The sequence below is a fragment of the Penicillium chermesinum genome (genome assembly GCF_028974085.1).
Source record: "Penicillium chermesinum strain IBT 19713 chromosome Unknown utg000004l:1.0-3345178.0:1.0-3348027.0, whole genome shotgun sequence".
Taxonomy (NCBI): domain Eukaryota; kingdom Fungi; phylum Ascomycota; class Eurotiomycetes; order Eurotiales; family Aspergillaceae; genus Penicillium; species Penicillium chermesinum.
The window spans coordinates 282523-307134 of NW_026695314.1; the positions used below are offsets into that span (position 1 = coordinate 282523).

General features: G+C 50.3%; 10 protein-coding genes across 10 annotated transcripts; 4 read left to right on the top strand and 6 right to left on the bottom strand.

Annotated features, from left to right (window-relative positions):
• Window positions 1-1028: 1028 nt before the first annotated feature.
• N7468_004994 (uncharacterized protein) lies at window positions 1029-2258 on the bottom strand (the record flags this gene model as incomplete). Its single annotated transcript, XM_058474291.1, has 2 exons — window positions 1029-2096; window positions 2145-2258. The coding sequence occupies 2 exons, from the start codon at window positions 2256-2258 to the stop codon at window positions 1029-1031; spliced, it is 1182 nt and encodes a 393-aa protein (XP_058330031.1).
• A 1362-nt stretch (window positions 2259-3620) lies between these two features.
• On the bottom strand, window positions 3621-4987 carry N7468_004995 (uncharacterized protein; the record flags this gene model as incomplete). The annotated part of the gene is made up of 5 exons (XM_058474292.1): window positions 3621-4137; window positions 4199-4377; window positions 4454-4576; window positions 4628-4695; window positions 4762-4987. 5 exons carry the CDS (start codon window positions 4985-4987, stop codon window positions 3621-3623), a joined length of 1113 nt encoding a protein of 370 aa, XP_058330032.1.
• Window positions 4988-7161: 2174 nt separating this feature from the next.
• N7468_004996 (uncharacterized protein) lies at window positions 7162-8506 on the top strand (the record flags this gene model as incomplete). Its single annotated transcript, XM_058474293.1, has 5 exons — window positions 7162-7334; window positions 7390-7712; window positions 7766-7954; window positions 8036-8106; window positions 8165-8506. 5 exons carry the CDS (start codon window positions 7162-7164, stop codon window positions 8504-8506), a joined length of 1098 nt encoding a protein of 365 aa, XP_058330033.1.
• Window positions 8507-8783: 277 nt separating this feature from the next.
• N7468_004997 (uncharacterized protein) lies at window positions 8784-9649 on the top strand (the record flags this gene model as incomplete). The annotated part of the gene is made up of 2 exons (XM_058474294.1): window positions 8784-9296; window positions 9350-9649. 2 exons carry the CDS (start codon window positions 8784-8786, stop codon window positions 9647-9649), a joined length of 813 nt encoding a protein of 270 aa, XP_058330034.1.
• A 2537-nt stretch (window positions 9650-12186) lies between these two features.
• N7468_004998 (uncharacterized protein) lies at window positions 12187-13732 on the bottom strand (the record flags this gene model as incomplete). The annotated part of the gene is made up of 3 exons (XM_058474295.1): window positions 12187-12669; window positions 12761-13149; window positions 13222-13732. 3 exons carry the CDS (start codon window positions 13730-13732, stop codon window positions 12187-12189), a joined length of 1383 nt encoding a protein of 460 aa, XP_058330035.1.
• Window positions 13733-15947: 2215 nt separating this feature from the next.
• On the top strand, window positions 15948-17693 carry N7468_004999 (hexokinase family protein; the record flags this gene model as incomplete). Its single annotated transcript, XM_058474296.1, has 2 exons — window positions 15948-16396; window positions 16454-17693. 2 exons carry the CDS (start codon window positions 15948-15950, stop codon window positions 17691-17693), a joined length of 1689 nt encoding a protein of 562 aa, XP_058330036.1.
• A 402-nt stretch (window positions 17694-18095) lies between these two features.
• On the bottom strand, window positions 18096-18575 carry N7468_005000 (BolA family protein; the record flags this gene model as incomplete). The annotated part of the gene is made up of 2 exons (XM_058474297.1): window positions 18096-18262; window positions 18356-18575. The coding sequence occupies 2 exons, from the start codon at window positions 18573-18575 to the stop codon at window positions 18096-18098; spliced, it is 387 nt and encodes a 128-aa protein (XP_058330037.1).
• Window positions 18576-18791: 216 nt separating this feature from the next.
• Window positions 18792-20179, top strand: N7468_005001 (Nif3-like dinuclear metal center hexameric protein; the record flags this gene model as incomplete). The annotated part of the gene is made up of 5 exons (XM_058474298.1): window positions 18792-18856; window positions 18924-18967; window positions 19039-19167; window positions 19294-19448; window positions 19541-20179. The coding sequence occupies 5 exons, from the start codon at window positions 18792-18794 to the stop codon at window positions 20177-20179; spliced, it is 1032 nt and encodes a 343-aa protein (XP_058330038.1).
• Window positions 20180-20449: 270 nt separating this feature from the next.
• N7468_005002 (beta-lactamase-like protein) lies at window positions 20450-21322 on the bottom strand (the record flags this gene model as incomplete). Its single annotated transcript, XM_058474299.1, has 3 exons — window positions 20450-20876; window positions 21021-21146; window positions 21201-21322. The coding sequence occupies 3 exons, from the start codon at window positions 21320-21322 to the stop codon at window positions 20450-20452; spliced, it is 675 nt and encodes a 224-aa protein (XP_058330039.1).
• Window positions 21323-22166: 844 nt separating this feature from the next.
• On the bottom strand, window positions 22167-23174 carry N7468_005003 (uncharacterized protein; the record flags this gene model as incomplete). The annotated part of the gene is made up of 1 exon (XM_058474300.1): window positions 22167-23174. The coding sequence occupies one exon, from the start codon at window positions 23172-23174 to the stop codon at window positions 22167-22169; it is 1008 nt and encodes a 335-aa protein (XP_058330040.1).
• Between the last annotated feature and the right edge of the window lie 1438 nt (window positions 23175-24612).

A 24612-nucleotide genomic window follows, 5' to 3' on the forward strand; every position in this document is an offset into this window, starting at 1 on the left:
ATCAGATCTGGCGCTTTACGCCCTGGAACAGGTCTATCATTGGGGGAGAACGATGATTTGTTCTTTCGAGTCATTGATTATTGCCTCTATGGGACCTAAGGCCGTAATAGTAGTAGTAGATATGCTCCGCGAATGCTTCCATCAGTATGGGCTATTCAAGACCATTTGCCAATGTACTACAGCTCGTGGTATCCCCGTCTCGATTGAAACATCATACCCCCCCCATTTGCGGAGCCATTCAAGTCTAATTGCAGCTACGAGTAATCAGTTTGCATCGCTAGTATCTTCCACTTCAGGCAAACTCAGCCATCTCGTGTCTAGGAAAGCTCCTTGAGCATCCACCAATACGATCGTTATGGCGCAATGTTGATTGGTTTGATGGTGCAAGCCACCGGTATTTAAGCACTGTTTCTTTCTCTCAATGTCCCATCTTGTTCAACACTCCCATTATCCTACATGAAGATTTGGAATTTTTCATGCCATATACTATTTACAGCACCGTCTAAAGCTCCGAGGGTGACGCGATGCTCTAAGAATGCATATGCTGGACGCATTGTTTCCGTAAATGAAGAGCTAAGTTGAATGGCACTATGCGGTGGCCGCCCTTATACGATACCAGAATCTTATGATTTCTAAGGCAAATTAACTCATAGTTGTGCCATAGAGTACTTCAATCTTCCCTCCACGAAGGGAGAATTGCACAACTCATCGCTGTTGTCGTCCCTGGCCGAGAGTCGAAGACTGACAAGCACGCAATACCGATGCCGACAGCGAGAGGAATATCAAGAAAGCAGGCGATTGGATTAAAGAACCAGCCAGTGAAAACAAAGTATCGTGTCAGTATGATTATCTGGCGGGGGAAGATATTGCTGCGAAATGTGACGAAGATAATGCGTCAGGAGTCAAGGATGCAGCCGACAGAATTTGAATTCCACGAAGAATTTCCCAGCACGGTTTTTGGTTAACATAGACAGCCCGATCTGGCCTTGGGAGTTGTAACCCTATGGTCCTATTTGTATAGTCGTATCTCAAAAAGCAGAGCTAAACCTGCCAGCAGAATTAGGCGCAAGGAGTTTTCGGTGCAGCTCATGCGCTACAGACGTAGCTGGATATGCAGGTGGCAAAGGCTGGATGGGTCTGGTCTGCATCAAATGCTCTGCGACCAGACGATTGAACATATGGTACTTTCTACTGATAGTAGGATAGTTGTGAAAGAACGATTGCAAAGCGGGAAACCACTTATCCAGCACCGCAATGGTATTCTTGGACGCTGTTGCTGCTTCGGACTCGGAGTTCAAGTTGAGGTTCAATTGCCCCATTTCAAGAATCTTCAAGTTTGGTACAGGTACCATATCAACCGGCTCCTTCTCTTCCATTTCCAGAACGTCATCCATAACCCGCAGCTCGATGAGCCCAGGGCAGTTACGTGCCAAATGGGCCAGGGACCTGCGGGTCAGCGTTGCCTGGAAAGGGAGAGAGAGAACGGCTAGGTTTTTCCATCGGGAGGAAAGTTTCTCGATCAAAGCATCATTGAAATCAGGTTCACAGTCGCATGTGTCTCCGATCTCTAGCCTTCGGAGCAGTGGGCAACCGGACGCGAGTTCCAAAAAGGCTGCCGAGGAGATAGTACTGGAATGGCGAGTCCCAAATTCAAGGTCTTCGAGATGTGGGCATGCGGAAAGCAAGCCCATTATATACGGCTTCTGCGTCTGTATGGGTCCGCAATCGCTGACATCGAGTCGTAAACCTTGCACATTGCTGAGGAAGGGAAGCAAAGGCCGCAAAGCCTTGTCCTCAATATAAACGCCGAGGTACCGCAATGCTGGAAATATCGGGTTATCACCGCATTCGATCAGAGCTTCTCTGCACATGGTGTGGGATATTTCATTCTTATTGCCAAGAACGAGTACCTCAAGCCGTGGATTAAGCATCATATGCCTTAGAAAGGTCTTGTTTCGCAGAAAAGGCCAGCCCAGCAGTAACTCGAGATGAACAATAGAAGGCATATGATCCAGGAAATTCATGACTGCATCCGCCGTGATACTGTCCTCCAGGGAATTGTCCACCAAGAAGAACTTGAGACCAGGCGAGCGTATCTAGTTGATGTCAGCCGAGTGCCAGTATTGCGAGAAACACCAACAAACCTGGATCTCATCCAGAAACTTCGAAGTATAGTAGCCGCCATAGAGCTCAAGGATAATGAGGGTAGGGGAGAGGAGTGGTAAGATCTTCTCCTCATGCATATCCTCACTCCCCATGTCCACAACAACAGACCGCAAGCCTGGGAACGAAAACCGCCCGGAAGCTAGCAGCCCCATAAGCTCCGGCTCTTCCTTCCAGTCATCGTCGTGCCCAAGACTCAGATGGCGGATTTTTGTTGTGTACCTGTCGTGCACGACCCAATTGTCAGTTCCGTGGACAACTCTTGGTCCAAGCTACATACCAGAGTCGGCGTTCAGGCGATGAAGAAGCTATTATCTGCAATGCACGAGTGAACGATGAAGAGGAGCGATATTCCCCTCGCCAAAGCCACTATTACACTCAAGTCAGTCATTCGATCAGGAAATGTGCAGAAGGATTCCAGAAAATACAGTGGTAGCTTCGTCCGCCCACACGGAGTTGACCTGTGCGGCTGCCAGTAAAGTCCTAGGGGGTAGCGAACCGTAGTACATTTGCCACAATTTCGCGGATTTCTAAAGGGTTTGACTCCATGGAGGCAGGAAAAACAAGCTGAATAGAAAAATAGAACGTTTTCCTTGCTTATATTACGTCAGGGCGCTCGATAAGCCCGAAAAAGGTGCCCGCGGCGGGGCTCAATGAATTTAGTTAGCGTATACGAGCAAGCCCTCGACCCTGGAGCCCCAGATGCCTCCTTATGAAGATTTAGAGGACTCCAGTATGAATCGGAGGATAAGCCTGGAATATGTAGCACGCATAGACTTTTCTGTAGATTGACTCGTGGATCAGTAGCTATATCTAAAGTGACGAACCACCTCCCGAGGCATCATCGAGCCCCTGAAGAGTTCTGCGTGTTTCTGGAGGCAATGAGTGTATATCGATTCCTGCTGTAAGCTTCGGGGCGATGCAGCCATATTTCCCACATGCCAAGCTGGGACGCGGACTCGAAGGTGGTGTTGCTGTTCTTTCTACAGAGACAGGTACTATTCCATTTCTCGAATACCTCTTTTGCGCGTTCACTCAGCGAGTGAATTCAGACTATCAAGGATTTTTTTGGCAAAAAGAACACGCCATCAGCGCGTTGGCGCCCGGTGGTCGCACGATCCAAGTGCGCTTTACCCACACCAACGTGATCCTAGAGAAAATGGTTCTCGATCTAGGTGAAGTTGGGGAGCTATCTAGGCCCTTTTACGATTTACTGCACGACAAGGGCCCTATAGTTTAATGTCGTCTGTTAAGTGAAGCTGAACCCTAGAGACGAATGACCACATGATCGAGATGTATATAATATTTTTTGAGCTACCTAGGACTCTCATGTGACCCAGTGATTCCAGGTATATACTACCGTGCAAGGTTAACTCCGCGTAAATGTCATCAAATATGCCTCCCCCCAGGCTATGATCAAATCAAAGAGAAGAAAAGCAAGGCTAAATCCGTGAGGGCTAATACCTGCGATCGTAGCTTACGTCCACATCGTGCTGTACACGAATAAAAGACGGCCCCAAAAACTCCTCAATCGGCCGTAGCCCTTGCCCTCTCTGGCGTGTTGGCTCCGAGGCCTCCACATATGCAGCATTAGTGAACAGTCGGATGTAGTCGTCCTCCTGTTGTGACCTATCGGATATCGTAGAAGATGGGGTGATTTTGTGACCCCCGCTATGTCGGTCGGGTTCACTTTGGAAGTGCAGGTCAATACCCTGCTTGCCCAGTGCCTTGTCCAGCATGTCGGATCTTGAACGGACGATCGGGGCGTGCTTTTGGATGAAATGGTTTTGTTCGAGTTTGAGGGCGGATTGGACGACTCCTTGCATCGTGGGGAAACAAGCGGTGATCATTCCAATACAGGGCTCAATGACAGACCACAGGCAAATGGGGCCCATAGTCCAGGGAAGATCCAGCACACCTTCGCCCTTGAGGAAAGTCAAGTAATGTAGTCGGACACAGCTAGCAATAAAGACACTTAAATTTTGTCGGGTTAGCGCACACGGCGAGATGAAATGGGAAAAGGCAGTCCACGTACAATGCACCTAGCAGCAAGACAGCGGAGACCATGATTTTCTGTAACAGTCGCATCTTCAAATTCCAGATTGTCCAGGCGGGCACCAACAGAACGACAAAGTCGGTGACAATGTTACCAGCGGCGTTGCCCACATAATACTTGTAGAAGTCGAAACGCCAGTGTCCGCCACGGGGGGTTTTCTATTTCGGTCCAGAAATAGGAGATGGGTGTTGGCGCACAAAGCACGGCAATGAAGCTTCCAATTGTCCAGATCACCGTAAATGCTGTGGCGATATAGTATAACCAAGATGGACCGAAAACACGGCGGTAGAAGAGTAGGATCGAATGTTTGACCAGCGCGAGGACAAAGATATAAACGATAATCGAGGTGAAAAGGTACTATGTGGTCTGTGAGAAATGCGTCATCGGCTTCAAATTGGCCGTACTGACCCTTGATAACTCCATATAATGGGCGACACTAGTGCACCACGCATGTTTACCGAGACCAATCGGGCTTCCTAAAAGGAGTTGTTAGCTAGCGAACCGGAAGAGAGTAAACATGCAATTGGGAGCTATCCACATACCCACCCATCCAATAATGAGCAGAGCAAGTAGGGGTTGCCATGCGACAATGATGAACCAGTCATCCAGGAACAGTTTCCGCTGCGGCTCTTTGAATCTCGCCACCAGCCGTATCACTATGGAAATCGTAGCCAGGATCACCAATGTCGTGAGAACGCCATTGTTCCGGGGTGCTTGGTTTGCGTCAAGATCCGCACCGGCTGGTGGCTTGCCGATGTACCTTGACATCTCTTCAATATTAGCCTGTGGGCAAGCCATGTCCGCGAGCGGCCAGCACTTCTGGCATGAATCACTCTCCGGTTGTGGAAGGTCCCAGAGGGGAGTCGAGCAGAGGAAGCCAGAAGCAATCGGACTCAGAAACGGTACCTCCGCTTGATCGAGTCCATGGCGCAACCCAAGCCATTAAAACCGCACTAGAAGCTGATCGCCTTTGAAAAAGGGAATGGTGGTGTTGTGGCAAGATCCACTGAAGATCCTCTTAATCACCGAATCATAAGTCTTCTGTATGAGCTGTACGCCCTAGGCCCCCTGCAAATATTGGGGGCTATTCCATGTTTCCATTGGCCGTGTTCGGCCGTAGTGTTGGATCTTCGCGTTCGCTCGGTGCTGCATGGGGGCGGGAGCCATGAGATCGTGCCGCTGCAATTGGCTTTCTCGCCATCCTGCAGGAATCTGTCGCGGGGCTTCTCAATTTATGTTCATGAAATGACCCGAACGATCGTGGTTTCCCTCCTGCTGGCTTTCTCTTGCAAGGTTGAGTTATGAAAGCTCGTCATGGATTGAGGTTCTATAGAAGAAGAGGGGGAGGAAAAGGGAGGTTGCAGGTGGAAGATCGCGTATTTAACTGCGGAACAAAATACGATCGCCTTCGACGAAACTCACTATGAATACTGCGAACTTGGCATGAAGGACGTTCCTTTAATGGAGTCAACGGAGAAATTGGAGTCAGTTGGTCTCCAACCTGCGGATTTCCAGAGAAGGTGTTTTACCGTCGGGCATATTTCTAAAGCACGCAATACTGGCCCATTGGCCGATGAAGCAGCTTGACTCTCTTTTGGCCCCTTCGAGCTCGCCACGCATACTGTACTAAAGCAGCCGGAGAAAGCACGTTCCGTGGGATGACTGGGGTTCAACGAGGCCAAGGCAGCTCAATGACGCATCAAGCATGGACCCAGGCCTTCTAAACCTCTGCGACCGTATGCCATAAAGAGGCAAAGCTGGCCTGCTTTTTCGTATCGCGCGTATTAAGTCTATCTTCCTTGCGACCCGCCGATTGGCCTGCTCGGCCACATGGTCAAGGGATCTATGGCCCCGATCTCGCCACGGTGACGCGTGCTTGGTGCTTCTCCAATGCTACAATGCATCTTCTGCTTCGAGGACTGGAAAGCCAACTGCGGCATTAACCCTGCCTGGAACAATGTGATCGGAGAATCCTCAGCCTCCAGCCCTTTGGTGCGATTCACTTGGGGCCTTCCTGAGGAGACTCCGTCCGAGCAAATGTAGGGAATAAGACAAGGCGTCGCCAGGCATTGTCAAGCTTCGGGGCCTCCCAGAAATGGGGCTCTAGGCGAGGAAGAATGGTGGAGACATCGCCAATTCTAGGTTTCGCGTGATCCTTTCTTCCTTTGACCGCGGCTGAGCAGTCCCGCTCTTCGCCTCGGGACGTCGAAATTTGTCAGGCTAAAAATAAGTTGAGCCGCGTCTTCAGGAGTGGTCTGCAATGTCATGCCGCTCTAGGGCTTCATTTGGTACTCTGATCGTGAGGCATTACTAAGAGGGGCATTGGCAGGGGCCTCGCTGCCTCAAGCTCCAGGGATCTGCAGCCCGAGTAACGATGTGATCTGTAATAGCCTCACCAGCCACGAAATCAACTCCTCTCGAACATGAATGATGATTTCTACATGCTAGATAGACTTTGAGTTGTTATTCGTGACTCCAGCATGCTGCAGATATCCTCTTTGCATCAGGCTTTCTCTGCATTGAATCTGGTCGATCCTCGAAGTCTTCTGCACAAGGGAACTTAGCTTTCAATGACCAGGTAACTTGAGTGTAGTTGAGGATCTTGTTTCCGACGTCAATATCCTTCGACAGTCAGACTTTATCTGTACTATATAGTTTTGTTACGGTGGGTTCGAATATCAGAAAAGTTACGAGTAACTAGTTATTCGCCAAGAAACGAACGATTGGTAATACGGTGGTAACCGCACCGCGTGTTCCCGACATCATCTGCGTTCAGGGCGCGTGGGACATATATTGGACTCATGAGATATAGACATTGTCTGTACCGACAATGTCGGTCCAGCATGATGAACGTTACCTGCTTTCTATCGAGACGTATTTTTTACTCGAGAAGTTCTTGCATTATCCACAAGCTCATCTCTACCGATGCCTTCAAGAGTACGATGGACCAGCCTACCTATATTTTCCCTATTGATGCAGAGCCACTACATCGCTACCGACAAGGCGGTTATCACCCAGTCACCTTAGGGAAATGCCTTAAAGCTGGAAGGTATAAGGTCTTGCATAAATTAGGGTGGGGTGGCTACTCAACAGTTTGGGCAGCGCGAGATCAAAGGTAATACTGAATACGACGTACGGTCCTCTCAGCTAATCAAGCTATCTTCTTGCAGGACAGGGACTTACGTCGCTGTGAAGGTTTGTGTTGCAGGACGTGAACATGATAGGGAGACGCGAGAACTCCAAATTATGAAGGAACTGGCATCTCATTTCCATAGTCCGACGCATGTGGTGCAGTTGCTCGATGACTTCAACCTAATGGGCCCCAATGGGTTCCACAATTGCCTCGTTTATGAACTTTTGGGGCCGAACATTCCGGACGTAGTTGATGCTCATTTTTCCGGCGGGAGACTCCCTGGAAAGCTTGCGAAAATCATTGCCAAGCAAAGTCTTTCCGGGCTTAATGATTTACACCAACGAAATATTGGACACGGAGGTACAGTCACGCATTCCCTTTGGCAAATATGAGACGCTTCTCACCTAAGATAGATTTGCACACTCGCAATTTGGCCTTCACCATGCCTTGCTTGGATAAGGTATCCGAAGACGGTTTCTTTGAGATCTTGGGAAAACCAGAAATAGGCCATGTCCAGAGGGCCGATGGGAAAGACCTTGAGCTCGGCGTGCCAGAGTATATTGTCAAGCCCATCTCATATCAAACACGTTCTTGGGACTCGAGTCAGTCGATCAAAATAATTGACTTCGGAGAATCATTCTTACGTACTGCTGCTCCTCACACGCTACACACACCTTTATCAGTTCGAGCACCCGAAGTCATATTCCACAATCAAATTGATTATCATGTTGACTTGTGGAGTATGGGCTGCATGGTACGTGGACTGATGGAAGCCCCAGCGCTGTACACGACTAAATTGAGGATTATGACAGCTCTTTGAACTTTTCACGGGCCAGCCGCCTTTTGACACCTTCCTAATAACACCCCGAATTCTCGTCGGTCAAATGCAAGAGATGGCGAGTGACGACCTACCTAAAAGGTGGCAAAAGATATGGAATACGATGAATAAAGGGGACGATGTGACCGTGGAAAGCTCTGGGCCTAACCTGCAAGAATGGCTGCAGGAAGTGTATTTTGATGGCCACAGGGCCCCTGATCTCACAAGAGAGGGCATAACGAGGCTAGGAGAAATCATTGGCAGCTTGCTGTGTTTTGAACCGTCGGCAAGAGCATCAGCGAGACAGATACTCGACGACCCTTGGTTCAAGGAGTAAGAGCGCGGAGGTATAACTGATGTCGGAAACTACTGTACGGAAGCAAAGCAATGCATAACATTGCTTTCATAGGCTAATTGTTCAAACGAAGCCTCATTGTCCAGGATGGGCGCACTGGCGTTGAATTGAACCGGGGTTCGGCAACACGAACGCCGTTTCCGAACGCTGTTGCTCTGGATTTATTTGGGCATGGTTTGCCTGAGCATATATGATAAATCCATCGACGGTTGCGTCGTTGCAAGCAGAGTGATTACATTCAACCATCGTTCACTCCGCCATGAAGCTCATTGTAGCCGGTGCCACCGGTCTCGTGGGTACGGAGATCGTCAGGCAATGCTTGCAGAGGAGCGAGATCACCCAGATCATCGCCTTGGCCCGGAAACCAGTGGAACTGCATGACGAGGACCCAACATTCAAGCTGAAGAGCGTTGTGGTTCGTGACTATGGTGAATACCCAGATCATGTCAGGGCCGAGTTCGAGGGTGCTGATGCTTGCATATGGTACTTAACAATTATCCTTCCACAGTCTTCCATAGAAAGACTGGACAAGCCACGGAGAATACTAATGAGTCTGTCTTTTAGGATTGTCGTAGTAATACTATTTAGGACCGGGAATTTTGACTTCGCGGAGGTCAAGCGCGTGTGCCAAGATTGCACCCTTGCGGGGTTCAAGGCCATATATGATTCTCGGCGTACAAAGCCATTCCATTTCCTGTACTTCAGTGCCGATGGGACACCTAGGGACCCTGCTAAGAAGCCTGCCGTCCTTGGTGACTACCAAGTCATGCGCGTAAGTAGTCTTACGGCGACGTCTTTATGGTACTAACCAAACGGTCTCGCTAGTGTGAGACGGAGTTAATGGTTCTCAAATTCCCCGAAGAGTACCCCAATATCGACATTTGCATTGCTCAGCCGGGGGTGATTGTCAACTCTACCACACTGTCAAGAGCTATGGTGGCCGCAGTGTTCCGTGTCATCAACACCTTCACGCGTGCAATTCCAAACATCCACCGCGAAGAGCTTTCTGCGGCAGTTCTGGATCTCATTGTGACAGGATTCGACAAGGATAGAGTAGGAAATAGTGAGCTTGTGGATCGTGGACAGAAGGCGTTGAAGACGACAAAGGGCAGATCACAGACTTGAGACGAGAATTGCGGATGATATACTCATTCCTTTGTTCCCCCCCCCCGTTCTACTTCTTGGAGAACTTCTTTCTGGATTCCTGATAAATTGAAATACCGTATTCAATATAATTGTACGAAGTACACCTTACAGATTTGGGAATTCAAAACATGGCAGAGAAAGGCATGAAATGCCATAAGACCGCCCCTGCCGGCCTGTCTCGAAACCTTTCTTCCCAAACAACAGAACTTTGCTAATAAAGCCCGATCTTCTTAGCAGCCTGTAAACATAAAGTAAGCCGATAAGTAGCTAATCGAAACATGAAACAAGCCCCGGGCCGTGTAGAATCGCCTTCCACTCGGATCGGAAGGCACGATAACGACGAAGGAATGCCCCCCGCCGCGAGAGGCCCTTTAAATTCTTAAAGTCGCCCAAAATATCCTATATCTCGGGCCTCGCTCCCATTTCACTTCCACGCTACTTCCCGCACCTCATCTTACCTTCTACAACACAGGTACTTCTACTTTATATATTATCGTCTTTCTGATCCTTCTTACCTCCTTCCACCTTAACCCTATGTCGCCTTATTCTACTGAAGCCCATCACGACATCCCGATTAGCGCATACTGAGGATACCGAGGACAGGAGCGTCTATCAAGACGCTGATACAGACCAGGAGGAAGATATCCACCACCGGAACATCGAAGAGTCAGATCTAGACTACAAGAAGGGAAACGACGCCTAAGAACCCTATAATGAAACAGATAACTAAGAGTAAGCTAAGAGATATTACTCTAAGAAGAGAGCGGTATCCTATAACCGCGAACTTACTGATATGCTCTGTATCGGTGCAGATAAGCCAGACGTTGAGAGCTTTATTACCAAGGAAATCCGCAGATGGTACGATAAGCTCGACCAGAAAGGCAACAATCCCGCGAACTAGTGTACTCTTCCTAAATATGCAGAGATAGTGTTCGCCTAAGGACTGTACTAACTATCCCTAGCAGGACACAAGTTGTCGGACGAATATGTCTATATAGTTACCGAGATACTTTCCGCGAAAGCACGTTGTACGCGGAAATGGATCGAAGACTTTAACACAACAGACAACATCAAGGCGGAGCGCATATCTCTTGACCCAGGCCCATTGTTCTATGTCTTCAGTGTGCTGCGCGTTGCATTTTACCGCGGATATTACATTTTAGCCGGCCTTCAAGCCTTTAGGTCCTACAACTCATCGGCGAACGTTAAGAATAATGCGACTATCAAGACGGCGCAGAAGGACTGGCTGATAGGCCCGATCCTTGCGTCAATAGACTTCATTAATACCCAAAGGAATCTAATTCGTATCTACCATGACACAACAGCCCAAAAAGTTACACAAGGCTGAATATACGAAGCGAAGTCTCCGAGACGGACGTCTTACTTCCCAGCGAGCAGGACACTCAGGCTTGCAAGGCGCGAGTTGATAGAGTTACTGCAAGGTTTTTCGACCTCTGTTGCCCGATAAAGGTAAAGCTTTCAAGCGTTTGATCGATCAGCCAACATTCCACACAAAAGTCTCCGCAACCCGCCAAGCCCAGCCCGATATAAAATCATCGAGCTCGTAACGCCTCGAAATGATAAAAATAAAGCATAATATTTCTCGGGAGCCCGGTAACCGTCAGGCTTTTGCGGACGTCCTTCGCAACGGCCGCATTCGAGCTGCTTGAGTGGCAGACTTTTTGTTTACGTGGCCAGCGGTGCTGCCAAATGATCTATTGGATACTGTCCGTCGACAGTATCCAATCGCTTTGGTTCCCGTGCGCCGTTGGTTGGCGCTGATGTATAGGCGCTGCGCGATTGGATACTGAGTCGGGTGGACGCAGCCGTCGAGTGGGAGTATAGAAAGCATGATCCGGTTGCGGTCGCAGAACTGGGGGGTGGAGTATTCGGGTTATCAGCTGAAGTTATGGGGAACGAATCAAGTACTGCTGTTTATGAGAGGGTGTTTGCAGCAGGGTGAGGAGGAGCTTGAAGTTCTTGGACCTCCTGTAGATCGCATGCTTTTGAAGAAAGGTGGTACATCGCAGATATCCTTATTATAAATTTTCGTGGAACGATAAGATTTGAAGCATACAACTGTTCGTATTTCAAATGAGGCTTTTAAAGATTCGTGTAGGGTTCACCTTGACTCCCAAGAGAGTAGAAAATTGGGCATAGGTACAAAATTCATTACTGATCAGGAGAAGATTTGAAGATAAATTCACCGAAGGTAATGAAGCCCCGGGTTTCGTAAATTCATTGCATCACATGAAACCAAGTTCCAAGGACAGTCGTAAAGGGGACGACAGATAAAAGCCAAGTGCGGGTCTATGTCTAGGCCTGAAATGTAGTGACATGACATGACATGATATCAAAAAAGAAAAAAGAGAAAAGAGAGAAAAGAAGGAACTAAATAGCAACTTGACAAGGGGTACACCATGCGAAGTGTTTAGATAGGGGAGGAGGGTAAAGGTATAAATGAAAAAGAGGAAAAGGTTGAAGAGAATTCGAATCCACTTTTGTTCCCATCCCTTTTACTCAATAGCCGAGGTGGGGTCGGCATGGGTAACAGGGTTGAGCTTGGGGTCCCAATGGAACTTGAAATCTTCGCCCACTTCCTTGCGGATGGCAGCGGTGACCGCATCCAGGACATGGTCGAAGACACCGAAGTTGGCAGGGTTGTTGGGGTCATTCTCGCCCTCTTCACCCTGGAACACACCGGTGCGAACAAGGCAGGTGTTCCACCCGTACATGTTACCACCGATGATGTCAGACTGGGGGTTGTCACCAATCATGTAGATGTTCTTGGGCAGCTTGTTCTCGCCGTGGATCTCCTCCATCCACGCACTCAGAACCTCATCGGCGTACACGTAGGTAGCGCGCTCGGGCTTACCGTACAGCACACGCTCGAGGTCCAGACCGGTCATAGCCTTGAACATAGCCTCAACAGCCAGGCGGAACGCACCAAGGTGGTAACGGGGAAGACCCTTGTGCTCAGTGGGGCACAGCAAGTCACCCTGGGAGAAGTAGATGGGGATGTGGTTGGAGGGGGTCCTTGGCGCGGGTGCCAATGTATCCGTTCTCGGAAAGCAGCAGATCGCTGATCACCTGGAATTCGGTCATCATGTCGTGGGACTCGGCGAAGCACAGAATAGCATCGAACTTGAAGTTGCGGAAGTCACGGGGTTCCGCGTTGGCCTTGTCTTCCTCGGTGAAGCGGCCCTGGGGGGAGATCGTGGGGTCCCAGGCGATGAGATCCTTAGGGTGGATGACATTCTTGAAGCCGTACTTCTTGGCGACTTCACGGATCTTAGTACCCTCACCACCACAAACCAGAACGTTGTCGTAGTACTCAGAAAGAGCTTGCATGGGAGTGTGAGACTGGATGAATTGGTCCAGATCGACCTTGTGTTCGAGGATCTGAGACAATTGTTCGGTGCGGGCCTCCTCGGTCTTACCACCACCGTTGGTCAGAAGGATGTATGGGAATGTGATGCCTAACGCATTTTCATTAGCACAAGAACATTGGCGAGTCAGATGTCAGAATGGGGGGGGAAAAAAAATCTTACCAAGCTCGTTGTCGCCGTTGAGGATTTTGAAAACACGCTTGGCTTGCTCGATAGCGATGCTTCCGTGTGCCAGCACACCATCAATGTCGAAAACGAAAGCCATGTTCTTGACAGCCTCAACCTTGTCCTTGTGCATATCCTGGATCTGAGAGACAAGCAGGTCCTGGGCCATGGACTTACGCAATCCGCTAGGTCGGTGGACGCTAGACAGACGCGACATCCGTGGAGACCGCGGGATGGGCAAAGATGTGCCGAAGGAGTTACGAGAAGCTCGGCGGTCCTTCATGGAGGGCGACAAGCTTAGCTTGTTCATGAAGGCCGAAGTCTGGCTAATTGAGCTGCGGGTGGCAGGGATCTCAATGCTGTTGCCCTGGGGGCCAGGGATAGCATGTTGGAGGGAATGGCGTCCACCGGTCTCGAGAGAGGACGCGGGTTGCGCGTCGGAAGGACGAGTCTCATGAGGGGCAGGGCCGGCATCGACACCAAAGTCAGCATCGTCGAAGCGCGCCATATTTGGAGGTTAGGGAGGATGAAGTAGATGCAGACGATAAGATGAGAGTAGACGAGTCTTGGTGAAAGTTGCCAACTACTGAGAGAAGCACTGGCGTTCAAAGGAGGAAGAGGGAGAGAGGGGGAGGGGGGAAAAAAGTTTGATACGTCACGGTGAACGGCACCGCGGGGCAAGAGCAGTTATATCTAATCGAAGCCAGACCCGATTATGGCCGCCATCCTTCAAAAATTCGACCGGGCTTTACTCGGCGCTTTGCAGACAGCAAAGACGGGTGGGCTATGACGTCGACGGAAACCACAAGCACGACGTAAATGACACGTTTAGTCTCCATTTAGGGCCCTAGAGGCAGCCGTTAGTACAGAACGAGTGGATCTGTTGCATTAGGGTTCTCAAGAACCATGGCCAAAAAGCCCGTCTTTTTCCCAGTATCGCGCCGCGTTGGGTAGGTGGGTGGGCCCCCACCCAGTCCGCAGGCGTTTTACAAGTTGAAAAAGAAACAAACCAACAGCGATTGTACAAGTGGATACGGGTCCAAGCTGAGATGTGGAAGCAAAAGACCAGCCGGCCTGTCATTTGTCGGTTCGCCGAAATTATTCCAAGTATTCACAGAATTGCCGTCCTCTTCTGCGGTTACAACTAGGAGCCCGAGGCATGCACGTGGAAGATCTTCGGTACATTTAGAACAGTCTTCTACTACATGTATTGGCTAGCGCGGAGGGGTAAAACTTTTTAAGCTCCTCCAAGCCACAGCCACCGTCGGACAACCTTCCCTTCGGCGGGTTGAGATGGTGAGCCCGTTGAACTATATGAAACATCCCCTGTCTGGAGTCTCCCACCAGTCTCGAGAGTGAAAGAACCAGAGTGTAGAAACCCGCTTGCCACTATCAAGTAACTTACATGAACCACGGAATACCAGTTGCGGGCCACCCGAGGCCTCATGTATGGCTTGCTGGAGGAGTGGGCATGTTGTGGATTCCGATCCACCTTCCTTGATGGCGATTGGTGAGTCGGTGCGTCGAGCCCGACCTTGGCGGACATAGGCAAACCTCCAGGGCTGACCGAACGGACAGCGAAGAGGTTGAAACATACCGGAGATCTCATACGATCGTCGAGATCATCCCGAGTGTCGGAACTTGTCACGTCCAGTCGCAGGGGCCGACATGAATATTGATTATCTGTCGTGTGTGGTTGGCTGCTCGTTGGCTGTGGCTGAAGGCCCACTCCACTTTATTTCATCATGACGTCGTTAGGCCCCAGAATGCAGAAGGTGAGCCCGGACGTTTTCGGACAAGCTGCCTCAGAATCTCATCAGATCAACATAGTTGGCGATAGCTAGGGGAAAGAAAATTTCTTATAGAAGGGTTGATCTTTCGCGCCACAGCTTGCCCTTCGAACCGCCGCATTTACCGCTTTCTTGCAACCAGGACCAGCGTCTCAGATGTTGACGGCGCCCTTTTTTACCCCAGATATCCACGTTTTCCACTAATTCCTTCCATTAAAGGATTTCCATACCTTTCCCGTGCCGGATCAGAATCCTCCAATACCGACACGATAACTACACACATCTCGACTTCCACGTATGCGCGATTATTTGTTTGCAACATCCCATTTTGTTTCACCGACCCGGACCAGTATCCTCCGTCAACACGACAATGCCCCGCCAGACTGCGGTAGCGCTGCACCCCCTTATCCACCCTGTTATCTAGCGGGGTGCTAACGGTGCGAATAAGATGACGTCCGTTTTTCATAATGCTGGACTCTCGGGCCTTCGATCGCCATCTGATCTTGCCGCGATAATTTTTTCTTACTAACCGGGAAGGGTTTTGAAGATTGAAATATGGGGAGGGCCAAAAATTTAGTAAAAAGCGGCTGAAAACGGGACCATAGCGCAGAGTGCAACAAAGGGGCAAACCCCTTTCCCATGGTCCACCGGGTCTCCTGGAGATTGCTGTACAGCACAGGAGCAGACCCAGACCCCAAAGCCCAGAACCAGAACCAGAACCAGAAGTTAGGCAGATTGCAGGCCATTTGCGAATCTTTTCGGTCTCTTGTATACGTAGGTTGGCGGAGTGCTCCCATCAAAATGGGCGGATGTGATTGGATGAAAAGCGGGCAGAGACGCTCTCCGCTCGACAGACCGACCTGGACCGGCAGTCTGTATTCCAACATACAAGACAGCCCGCGATGTCTAAGATCTATGCGCCAGTGATTCACCATGGCTAGAACAGACCCCGGTCTAGAGGCCTTCCTCGCACCCTTGAAAGTCGATGTCGACCGGCTCTACGGTCTGTCTTGCAGTCTGTCTCGGGTGTATCGTGAATTGGCTGCAGACTCCTCGGACCAGTTCTTCCCCACTGCGACAACACGGCTGCCAAACGGCCATGAAAAAGGCCGGTATCTCGCAGTCTATCTGGGTCTACACTATCTCCGGGTGGCCTTTATCGAGCTGCTAGGCGAGGAGCAAGTAGGCAAACACTCGCACGTCCGGCGCACGCTGGAGAAGGCATGGCCGATCGAGAAGCGGTTGCGCCAAGACCAGCCTGACTCGCTATTTGCGTGGATTGGCGACTGCATCGCGGAGGTCATCCACGATGATCTCGCCAATACTAAAGGCGACGTACCCGAAGAGATCACCATGGGGATCTCATTCTGTTTCCCAATTAAGTACGAGTGCCAGGATTTCATCCCACCCGGAAATCAAAACTGACCACCTGCCCGTAGGCAAAAATTCATGAATGAAGCCATCCTAATGGCCACAGGCAAAGGGTTTGTCATGAAAACCTCTCTAAACCTCCGGCAAGCTCTCCTGGATGGGTATGAGTGTCATACGAGGCGTTCGGACGAGGATGATGCGGAGATACGCACTAAACGGCAGAAGAGATATTGTCTTCCTAAATTGAAGATCGCCGTCATGACTAACGATACTATATCAACTCTGGCGTCCTTGGCGTACTCAATCCGTGCCCTGCCGAATACCAGGGTAGTGATGGGGTTGATTGTAGGAGCTGGGTGCAATTCTGCAGTGCCCATGAAATTGACCGATTTACAAGAGGCTAAGATCCGGCATGTCCGGGAAAGGGATCCTGAGGCAACGGAGTCCATCGTTTCGACCGAATGGACTCTGAGAGGCGCATCCGCCCCATTGAAAGAACTCAATCTGTTTACAAAATGGGACCTTCAGCTCGAAGCCCGAGCCAATCGCCCAGGGTTCCAGCCATTGGAATACATGGTGGGGGGCCGCTATGTGGGCGAGCTGGTGCGGATCATTTGTTACGACTGGTTTCATGAGACTAAAAAGATACCACGAGAATCACTACCCGAAAAGCTAGTGGAAGAATATGCCTTAACTACCGACTTTCTCTCTCTGGTGGTAGCGTCTAGTCATTCAGACCAGGCGCTTGCAGAGGAGCTTTCGCACAAGCTTCCCGGGCCTACGGGCAGCTCTTTTAAGTGGTCGCCCGCGTATGCAGGTTATCTTCGGGCCATCGCAGCCGCAGTACAGGATCGATCCGCTGCGCTGGTCGCTGCTGCTACCGTTGGCCTGCTTGCTTGCACGCGGGAGATCCAACTTCAAGATAAAAATTCCGAAGGCGTCGACCCTGGAGATCCGCAAGCAACGGAGGGGGTGAACAAACCCCGGGCTGATGAACTAGCCAAGCTTTCTCATCTCGGGGCCCCCACCGGCTGGCTCAAGGGACCGGAGGAGTTGGTCGTGGCGGTCTCAGGAGGTGTCATCCAGCACTATCCATATTATAAGCAAACCATCCAGCGATATATCGACCGATTAATTCTCAATGCCGGGCCCCAGGACGGAGGCAAAAGTGTCTTCCTGCGAGATGTCAATGATGGGGGAATAATCGGCGTTGGGGTGCTCGCAGGGACTGTCGCTGGCGAGATCGAGGATATTATTGGATCTTCCCTTGAGGAACAGCATGGCACCGAGGAACGCTTAGTAGGATAAAACTTGAAAGTATCAAGAAACTAACATTTGAGCGGATATAGCATGTTCACCCGGAGTCGACGGGTGCTAAATGAAAAAAAAAAGAAGCATAGAAAAACTGAAGTCGAAATCTAAGACTCTCGATGTAATCTCTTTGTCTATTCAGTATTTGCTGGGATATCTTGCCTGTTATAGGCCCGCATTTTATTTCCAAATTGGACATTAGGTTATCGTACATACTATTCCTAATAGCAGCCACCTTGGGGGTTGCCATTATTTAACCCGAGGTATCATCAAAGCTTATGCCACTCGATCCTGCCAGTAAAGGTGTCCACAGGCAGATCAGTCTGGTCCCATAAATGATAAATAGCGACACCAGGGTCTAATTAGTTTCATAGATGAAATCCATTTCGGGCCAAATGTCTACTGCGCCTGCCATTGCTCGGGAGTAAGGCACTTAGGGGTCCAGGCGTGGATTGCGGCAATCTCCTCCTTCAGGACCGAATTCACGAGGCGATGGCGGGCGAGCATGTTCTTGTTTTGGAATTGCGCAGAGACAATAATGGCCTGGAAGGCTTGACCGCACCCGCCTATGGAAGAAAAGAACGCAGGTTAGCATATGGCACCTTGGAAGTGAAGAATTCTTTTGGGCGTGTCAAGCAAAGACTCTCAACGCCACTTACCAGAGAGATCCTCAATTTCCACATGCTCGGCTTGCAGTTGGTCCAGCAGCTTGCTCTTGAGCAAATCCGCGGTCACACCCGAAGTATCGGCCATGGCAGCGTTGACCGCGTTAAAGGCGCGGGCAGAAAGAGAGAACGGGGAGCGCTGGACGGGAGTCGGGCGGAGGAGATATCGACAGCCTCTGCTCAGGACAGTGAAAGACGGTGTGCGGGAGAACATGAAGCACAGGAATCGAAGCGAGTTGGGCGATGTGAAGGAAGACCTGCCTGCACTTCGGAGATCAGTCGCATTACCAATTCAACCGTGGCTCGTGATGTGGCGGTGCGTGGCGCGGCTCAATAGCGTCATGGGTTTCCGCATTCTCCAGTCTGTGTTTGTTGATAGCGAGTCGATTTCATGAATGTGCTACGCTCGACTTTCCGGTCTTATTCAACAATGGCTTCTTCCGCTCCTTCTTGCTCCCCGTTCACTAGAACTGTGGTTAGCTCCATGAGAAAGCTGTGAGTCTTCGGGATATCAAATCTCTCCCCGCAATGGACCAGAGCTTGTGAATGACCTGCTTTCTAGGTATCCGGAAGCATTGGCCGACAAAAGCTTCGATAACACTGGTCGTATGTTCCATCCTGCCTGAGCTTATAAGGCCTAATATTTAGTTTCGAAGAGATATGCTCATGTAATTCAGTTCTTCTGGAAGCGCCCTTCGACCCGACGAAGCGGCGACAACGAAACTCGGTGCTTTTGACGATTGATTTGACGGCTGCCGTTGCAGAAGAAGCAATTGCGAGACGGGACTCTGTCGTCGTAGCTTATCGTAAGTTTCTAGTCTTTTTTTGTGAGGCGCCAGTTGGCATCATGTTCCCACTTTGCTCCAATCTAGGGATAAAAATGATTGTCCATATCGATCAGCAATTCCTTTGATAGCTGACCGGAAGTTTAGACCCCATCATATTCCGTGGTCTCAAATCAATCACCTTGAGCGATCCGCAGCAGAGAACTCTCTTGCGACTGGTGCAACATGGCATCAGTGTCTACTCTCCTCATACGGCCGTTGATACAGTGCCTGGTGGCATGGCCGACTGGCTCTGTGATGTGGTAACAGGCACCTTCAAGGCGACGGATCCCAAGTCAAAACCTATATTCAAGGAATGCACATCAACTCTGTACTCTGAACCCGCCTACCCCAGCCCAAGACCGCACCAACAGTTGCCGCTGCCAATTTGTTGCATCAAATCCCTCACAAGCGATCCACCATCCACCCTTCCCCTCCAGCATCTATTCCCGAAGGCTTCGAATCTGCCGGAGCAGGCCGTCTCGTTGTTTTCAATGAATCGCAACCTCTCGCACATCTGATCGACCACATTGGCCGTGGCATTGGACTCCCAGGCGGGATTCCCATTGCCCTGCCGCAGGGTAAGTCAGTCAACGATATTCGCATCCGAACTGTTGGCATGTGCCCCGGGTCTGGAGCTGGCGTGCTCCTCCGCAATGGGACTCCCCTGCCGCACCTACTCTTGACAGGAGAAATGAGCCATCACGAGACGTTATCTGCTACCGAACGGGGATCTGTCGTAATTGCCCTTTCCCACTCGAACTCAGAGCGCGGATATCTCCGAGCTATCATGCAGCTCAAGCTGTACCATGATTTGTCGCGCCGTTGGAAGCGTGACCGCGAACAAGGCCTCCGGGCACTACAGGAAAGTTCCAAGCAAGGAGGTGCTGCCCCGGCTGCTTCTTACGAAGATATGTATAATGACGAGCTGCTTGAGGTTTCGGTGAGCGACGCGGATCGCGATCCATTTGGGATCATGGTGTATCGCGGCTAGGCTTTACACTACAGGGCAAAAAAAAAAAATTCCAACAATTTCAGCCAAGAAACTCATAGGTCCTTTTCACGAAAAGAAAAAGAAAAGGAAAAAACCAAAAAAATACAAGAAAGCATTGAAATTCCAAATCTGTTAATGGGCATGTATCACTCGAAGAAAGGCTTCTCTTGAATCAATGCGTCCGCATTCTCACAATCATGGCCGTAAACCAATCTGGCATTGAAAAGCCGATGAAGTCTACGAATCATATTGAGGCTACGGTACCACGCATTATGATCTCTGGCAAGACCGCCATGGGGGGTGGCCGAGCTCATAGTTCTCAGCGACATGGAACTGGTCCGAAGTCCAAATAAAAGTACCATCTTTGTCGAGATTGACCTGCATGATACAAAGACCCGGGGTGTGACCTGGCGAGTGATGCAGTGTGATACCTTGGAATAAGTCCAGCTGCGGCTCGCTGAAGGTCTCCCACTTTAGACCTTCCAGAGACATGTAGTGGCTCAAATACACGCCCAGGTCGGCTTTAGTGGCTATGGACCAGCAGGCGTGCTTAAACTCTTCTTCGTGGACATAGATCGGGACACCAGTGTTGATAAAGTGCTCGAGTCCACCGGCATGGTCGAGATGGAGGTGGCCAATTACCACCGCCTTGACATCTTTGATGTCGTTTCCGGTAGCTTTGATTGCCGCAGGAAGTCTGTGGTTATCTGAATATTCAACCCGGGCGAAAAGGTCTGTGATGGGAGCTCCCCATTTTTTTTTTTTTTTTCAGACTATCAGCTCGGGCAAAGCTGAGACCAAAGAATGTGGGGAACTCACCACGTCAATATCCTCGGCGCACCCCGTTTCGTACAGGATAAGGCCGAATCCGGGGTACTCGATGAGGCATGAAAGTAGCGCGAGCTTGCGACGCTTATTCTCCGGGTTCGGGTTGCTCAGCGTGCTCGCATTAGCACCGCGCAGGAACCTGGATACTTATTTGTTAGAGATGAATAGTTCGGTTGGGGGGGCTCGCACCTACCATGATTCGTCTGCCTCGAGAGCCCCCAGGTTTAGGATGTGCATCTTTGTCCCCGTAGGGCATTTAAATGCGGGGATAGCCGCCGGGGCGAGTATGGGGACAGCGCTCTGGGTTGCAGCCATCGTGGAGATGAGCTTAACAATATTTTTTTGGGAGAGATACAAGGTAGTTTTAGATAAGGCAGCGTTCGAGAGATGGTAGTTGCAGATAAGACAGCAGTGTTTGAGAAGTTCAATGGAAGTAGTCGATGCTGGACCGTGTCTTGGGGTCATAGTGTCATACCGGAGCGAACTTGCCACCCATTCGACCGAACCGGTGTTCAATCCGAGGCCCCTGCTAGTCATTTGAGCTCCTCAAAGTACGATCTACATGTTGTCTAGGGGCCTGAAGCTCTTCTCCCATTCGCGGCCGGTTCAATGCAAAAGACGTGCATGGGACATGTTAGGCGCGCGGGCCTCCCCAGCCTGTGAATGACGATTCTGCGGGAGTAGCCCCAATTTTCTCCTCATACCGCAACCAAAAACCCCTCTTTTCCAGCGAAAACTACTTTCCAAATAGAGATCAAAGCTAGTCTACTAGATTGCGCAGTGCTTGCCGGATTATTTGCGACTTTGTGTAGGCCCATCTGGTTACCCAAACCGTAGACTCGTTAATGTATAATGTGAGGGGTTACTACTCGTAGTCCTGAGTTCTTAAATGTGTAGCAGGATGAAGTGGTAAGATGGGATGTAGTATATGACTGTTGACTATTATTGCCAGATATTTTCACAAACTTCTCTCGAATATGCAACCCATCTACAACCAATGACGGGCGCTGTGGTTCTAGGTCGGATGTCAGGGTTAACAACTTTCAATGTGAAGCACACGACGAAATAGGCTGTGGCATATGGTTCCCAAAGCTCATGTCTCGTTGCGTTCCAAAAGATAGGTCCCTCTCAGTCGCTGAGGCCATACTAGCAGCCAAGTTCAAGCAGCATATTTGGCAGCCACAATATTAGCCTGCACAGCATTCTCGGTATCATCAGAAGGATAACCCGAAGTCATCACACCTTCATAGAAAGTTCCCTGAGCACCATTGCTGTTGTCCCCACCAATACCCAAGATAATGGCGCCCTCTTTGCTTTCGGGGCTATAGCCATCCTCAGTAGGGTGAGCCCCGCTGTAGTATGTTGACAAACCACCTGTGGTGGCATCGCCACCACGGATTGCCCACTGCTTCGGTTCTCCCTTGACAATCGCTGTGACAAAGCGCGCGGTGATGGAGGGGCTGTTAGGGTTGTTATCGAAATCGGGGCCCGCAGACAGACCGTTCTCAAGATCAGCCATGATCCACGGACCGCTTCCAGCACCCGTGCCATAGTCAGCATTGCTACCAAAGTAGATAGCTTCCATATGGCCGGCACCATTATCGTCATTGTTGGTCTCAGCGTTACCATAGTCGAAGCAGCATCTGTTATTGTAGTTGGTGCCATCAAGCACCGCATACATGCCCTCGGCGGCATCGCCGGTGGCTACGCCCACCGTCTCGTCGTTACGGTAGCCGGTGCCTGGGGTCGATAATACACCGTACACCTTCTTTCCATTAAGCGTGACAGGCGCGGCAGCTGCATCGGCCAGTTTATCAGGACCGCCCGCAGCGCCACCAGCCGGGGCTTGAGTCAGATGGTTGCCATTGCCCGTCTGGTCGTATATAATTGTAATGCTGCAGGTGGTGCCCTTACAGAAAAGGTCTTGGGCACCAGAGTCTGCAACAGAGCCGAGTAAAACAGGCGTAATATCTAGCGTAGTGCTGTCAGAAGCACGCGAGACTTGATATAAAGGACCAAGATAGGCATCGAATAAAGCACGAGTCGTGCTGTGCGCCGCAACACATGGCGTGTCTCCCTCCGCGTAGATGTCGCAAGGGCCGGCAGCAGCCAGCTGGGCTAAGGCAAAAATGCCTAAAGCCCATCGGAGAAATGAAGAGGATGCCATGTGGGAGCACACTTGATGAGCAGAGCTTTTGGCAGCCCGTGAAAAGAGGGAAAGCGGCCGTATTTCAAAGCCATGGGCCTTTAAGGAATGCAAGGAGCTTGGTGAGCCCCGCCCACACCTCGTGATGGTATTTCTCCTGGTCAAATCAAGTTAGCTATTCTAATTATTGTACTTTGGTTGTCACGCGCTCCGTTGTCGAAACGAGGAACATAGAGTAGCATTGGGAGACTACGGGGCTTCCTCCGAGTCGATTTCCAAGGAACATGACCGCTAGCGTCTCCGAGTGCTGCATGAAATTGCCGGTTCACGATCTAATCTATCATGTGTTGCCTCACAGTCTAATTCCCCAGGGAAAAGGAAAGACAAACTATTGTGCTACAGCTATTATCATGTAAACCTCCAGAGAGGGACCAGATACCAATGGAAGTACAATGTGATAGGCACACAGTATACCCGCTTCCATCTGCCTTATGGGATATAGGGATCCTTACCCTGGCGGAGAGCCTTCTATCCAGAGAATCGAGCGATCCTTCTCCGAACCCCGAACTATGTGTGGTCTCGCTGAGCCGCGTGATTTCATCGCCCAAAGGAGGGGCTTGGGCCCCTGTTTTTGCGGGGTAGCAAACTATCGAATATTGCTTTTTACGGGCCTTAAAAAGCGGAATGGTGGCTTGCTGGCATTTGCCAAGCAAGCAATAAGCATGCCGGGCTGACGCCATGCCACTTTAGTCCGGACAATTGGGACAATAAATGAATAAAATCCTTCAGCTGAAGATGCATCTCTTGGATCCTGCTCTTACCGGATCTTGTTTGGACCTCCTATCTTGGAGACCCATAATTATCCGTGCACCTTTGGGAGCTCGTGCCCACCTGGAAGACTCATTTTTGAGTTGATTGGTCGAGAATGGCAATTCAGCAGAACGCTAACGGACCCAAGCAACACCGCATGCGATCGACACATGGGAAGAAGACACACAGACCTGTCCCATGGCAGCCAAACCCGTGTGTAACCAAGCCGGGGCTGAAAAATGCTCCATCAGTTCACACGAAAAATGCTAGTCTCATATAGTATTCACACGGTAGGCGTGAGCTGCTGTGTTATTCGCTCACCGACTATCTCAGACAGAGACGCTTGAACCACAGACGATTGGAAACCTGCAGATGGCCACCTGTGGGAGCATGCAAGACTACAAACAAGAACTAGACAACTCCCTACAGACTCCTCCTCATTTTGTCTCACTTGATCTTGATCTCACATTCTCCCGTCCCATATAGGGTCTAGTCCATCTGTCCAAAGCGGCAGAAAAGTGCGGTGTGAGAAGAGCGATCATGGACTCGCGACAAGAAACTGTGACCCAGGGAAAACCACAGGCAGCTTTTACCCAAGCAGCTGCTCTCCCGGGAGTAAGCTTCGGTAATTCGTCAGACAGGATGCTCC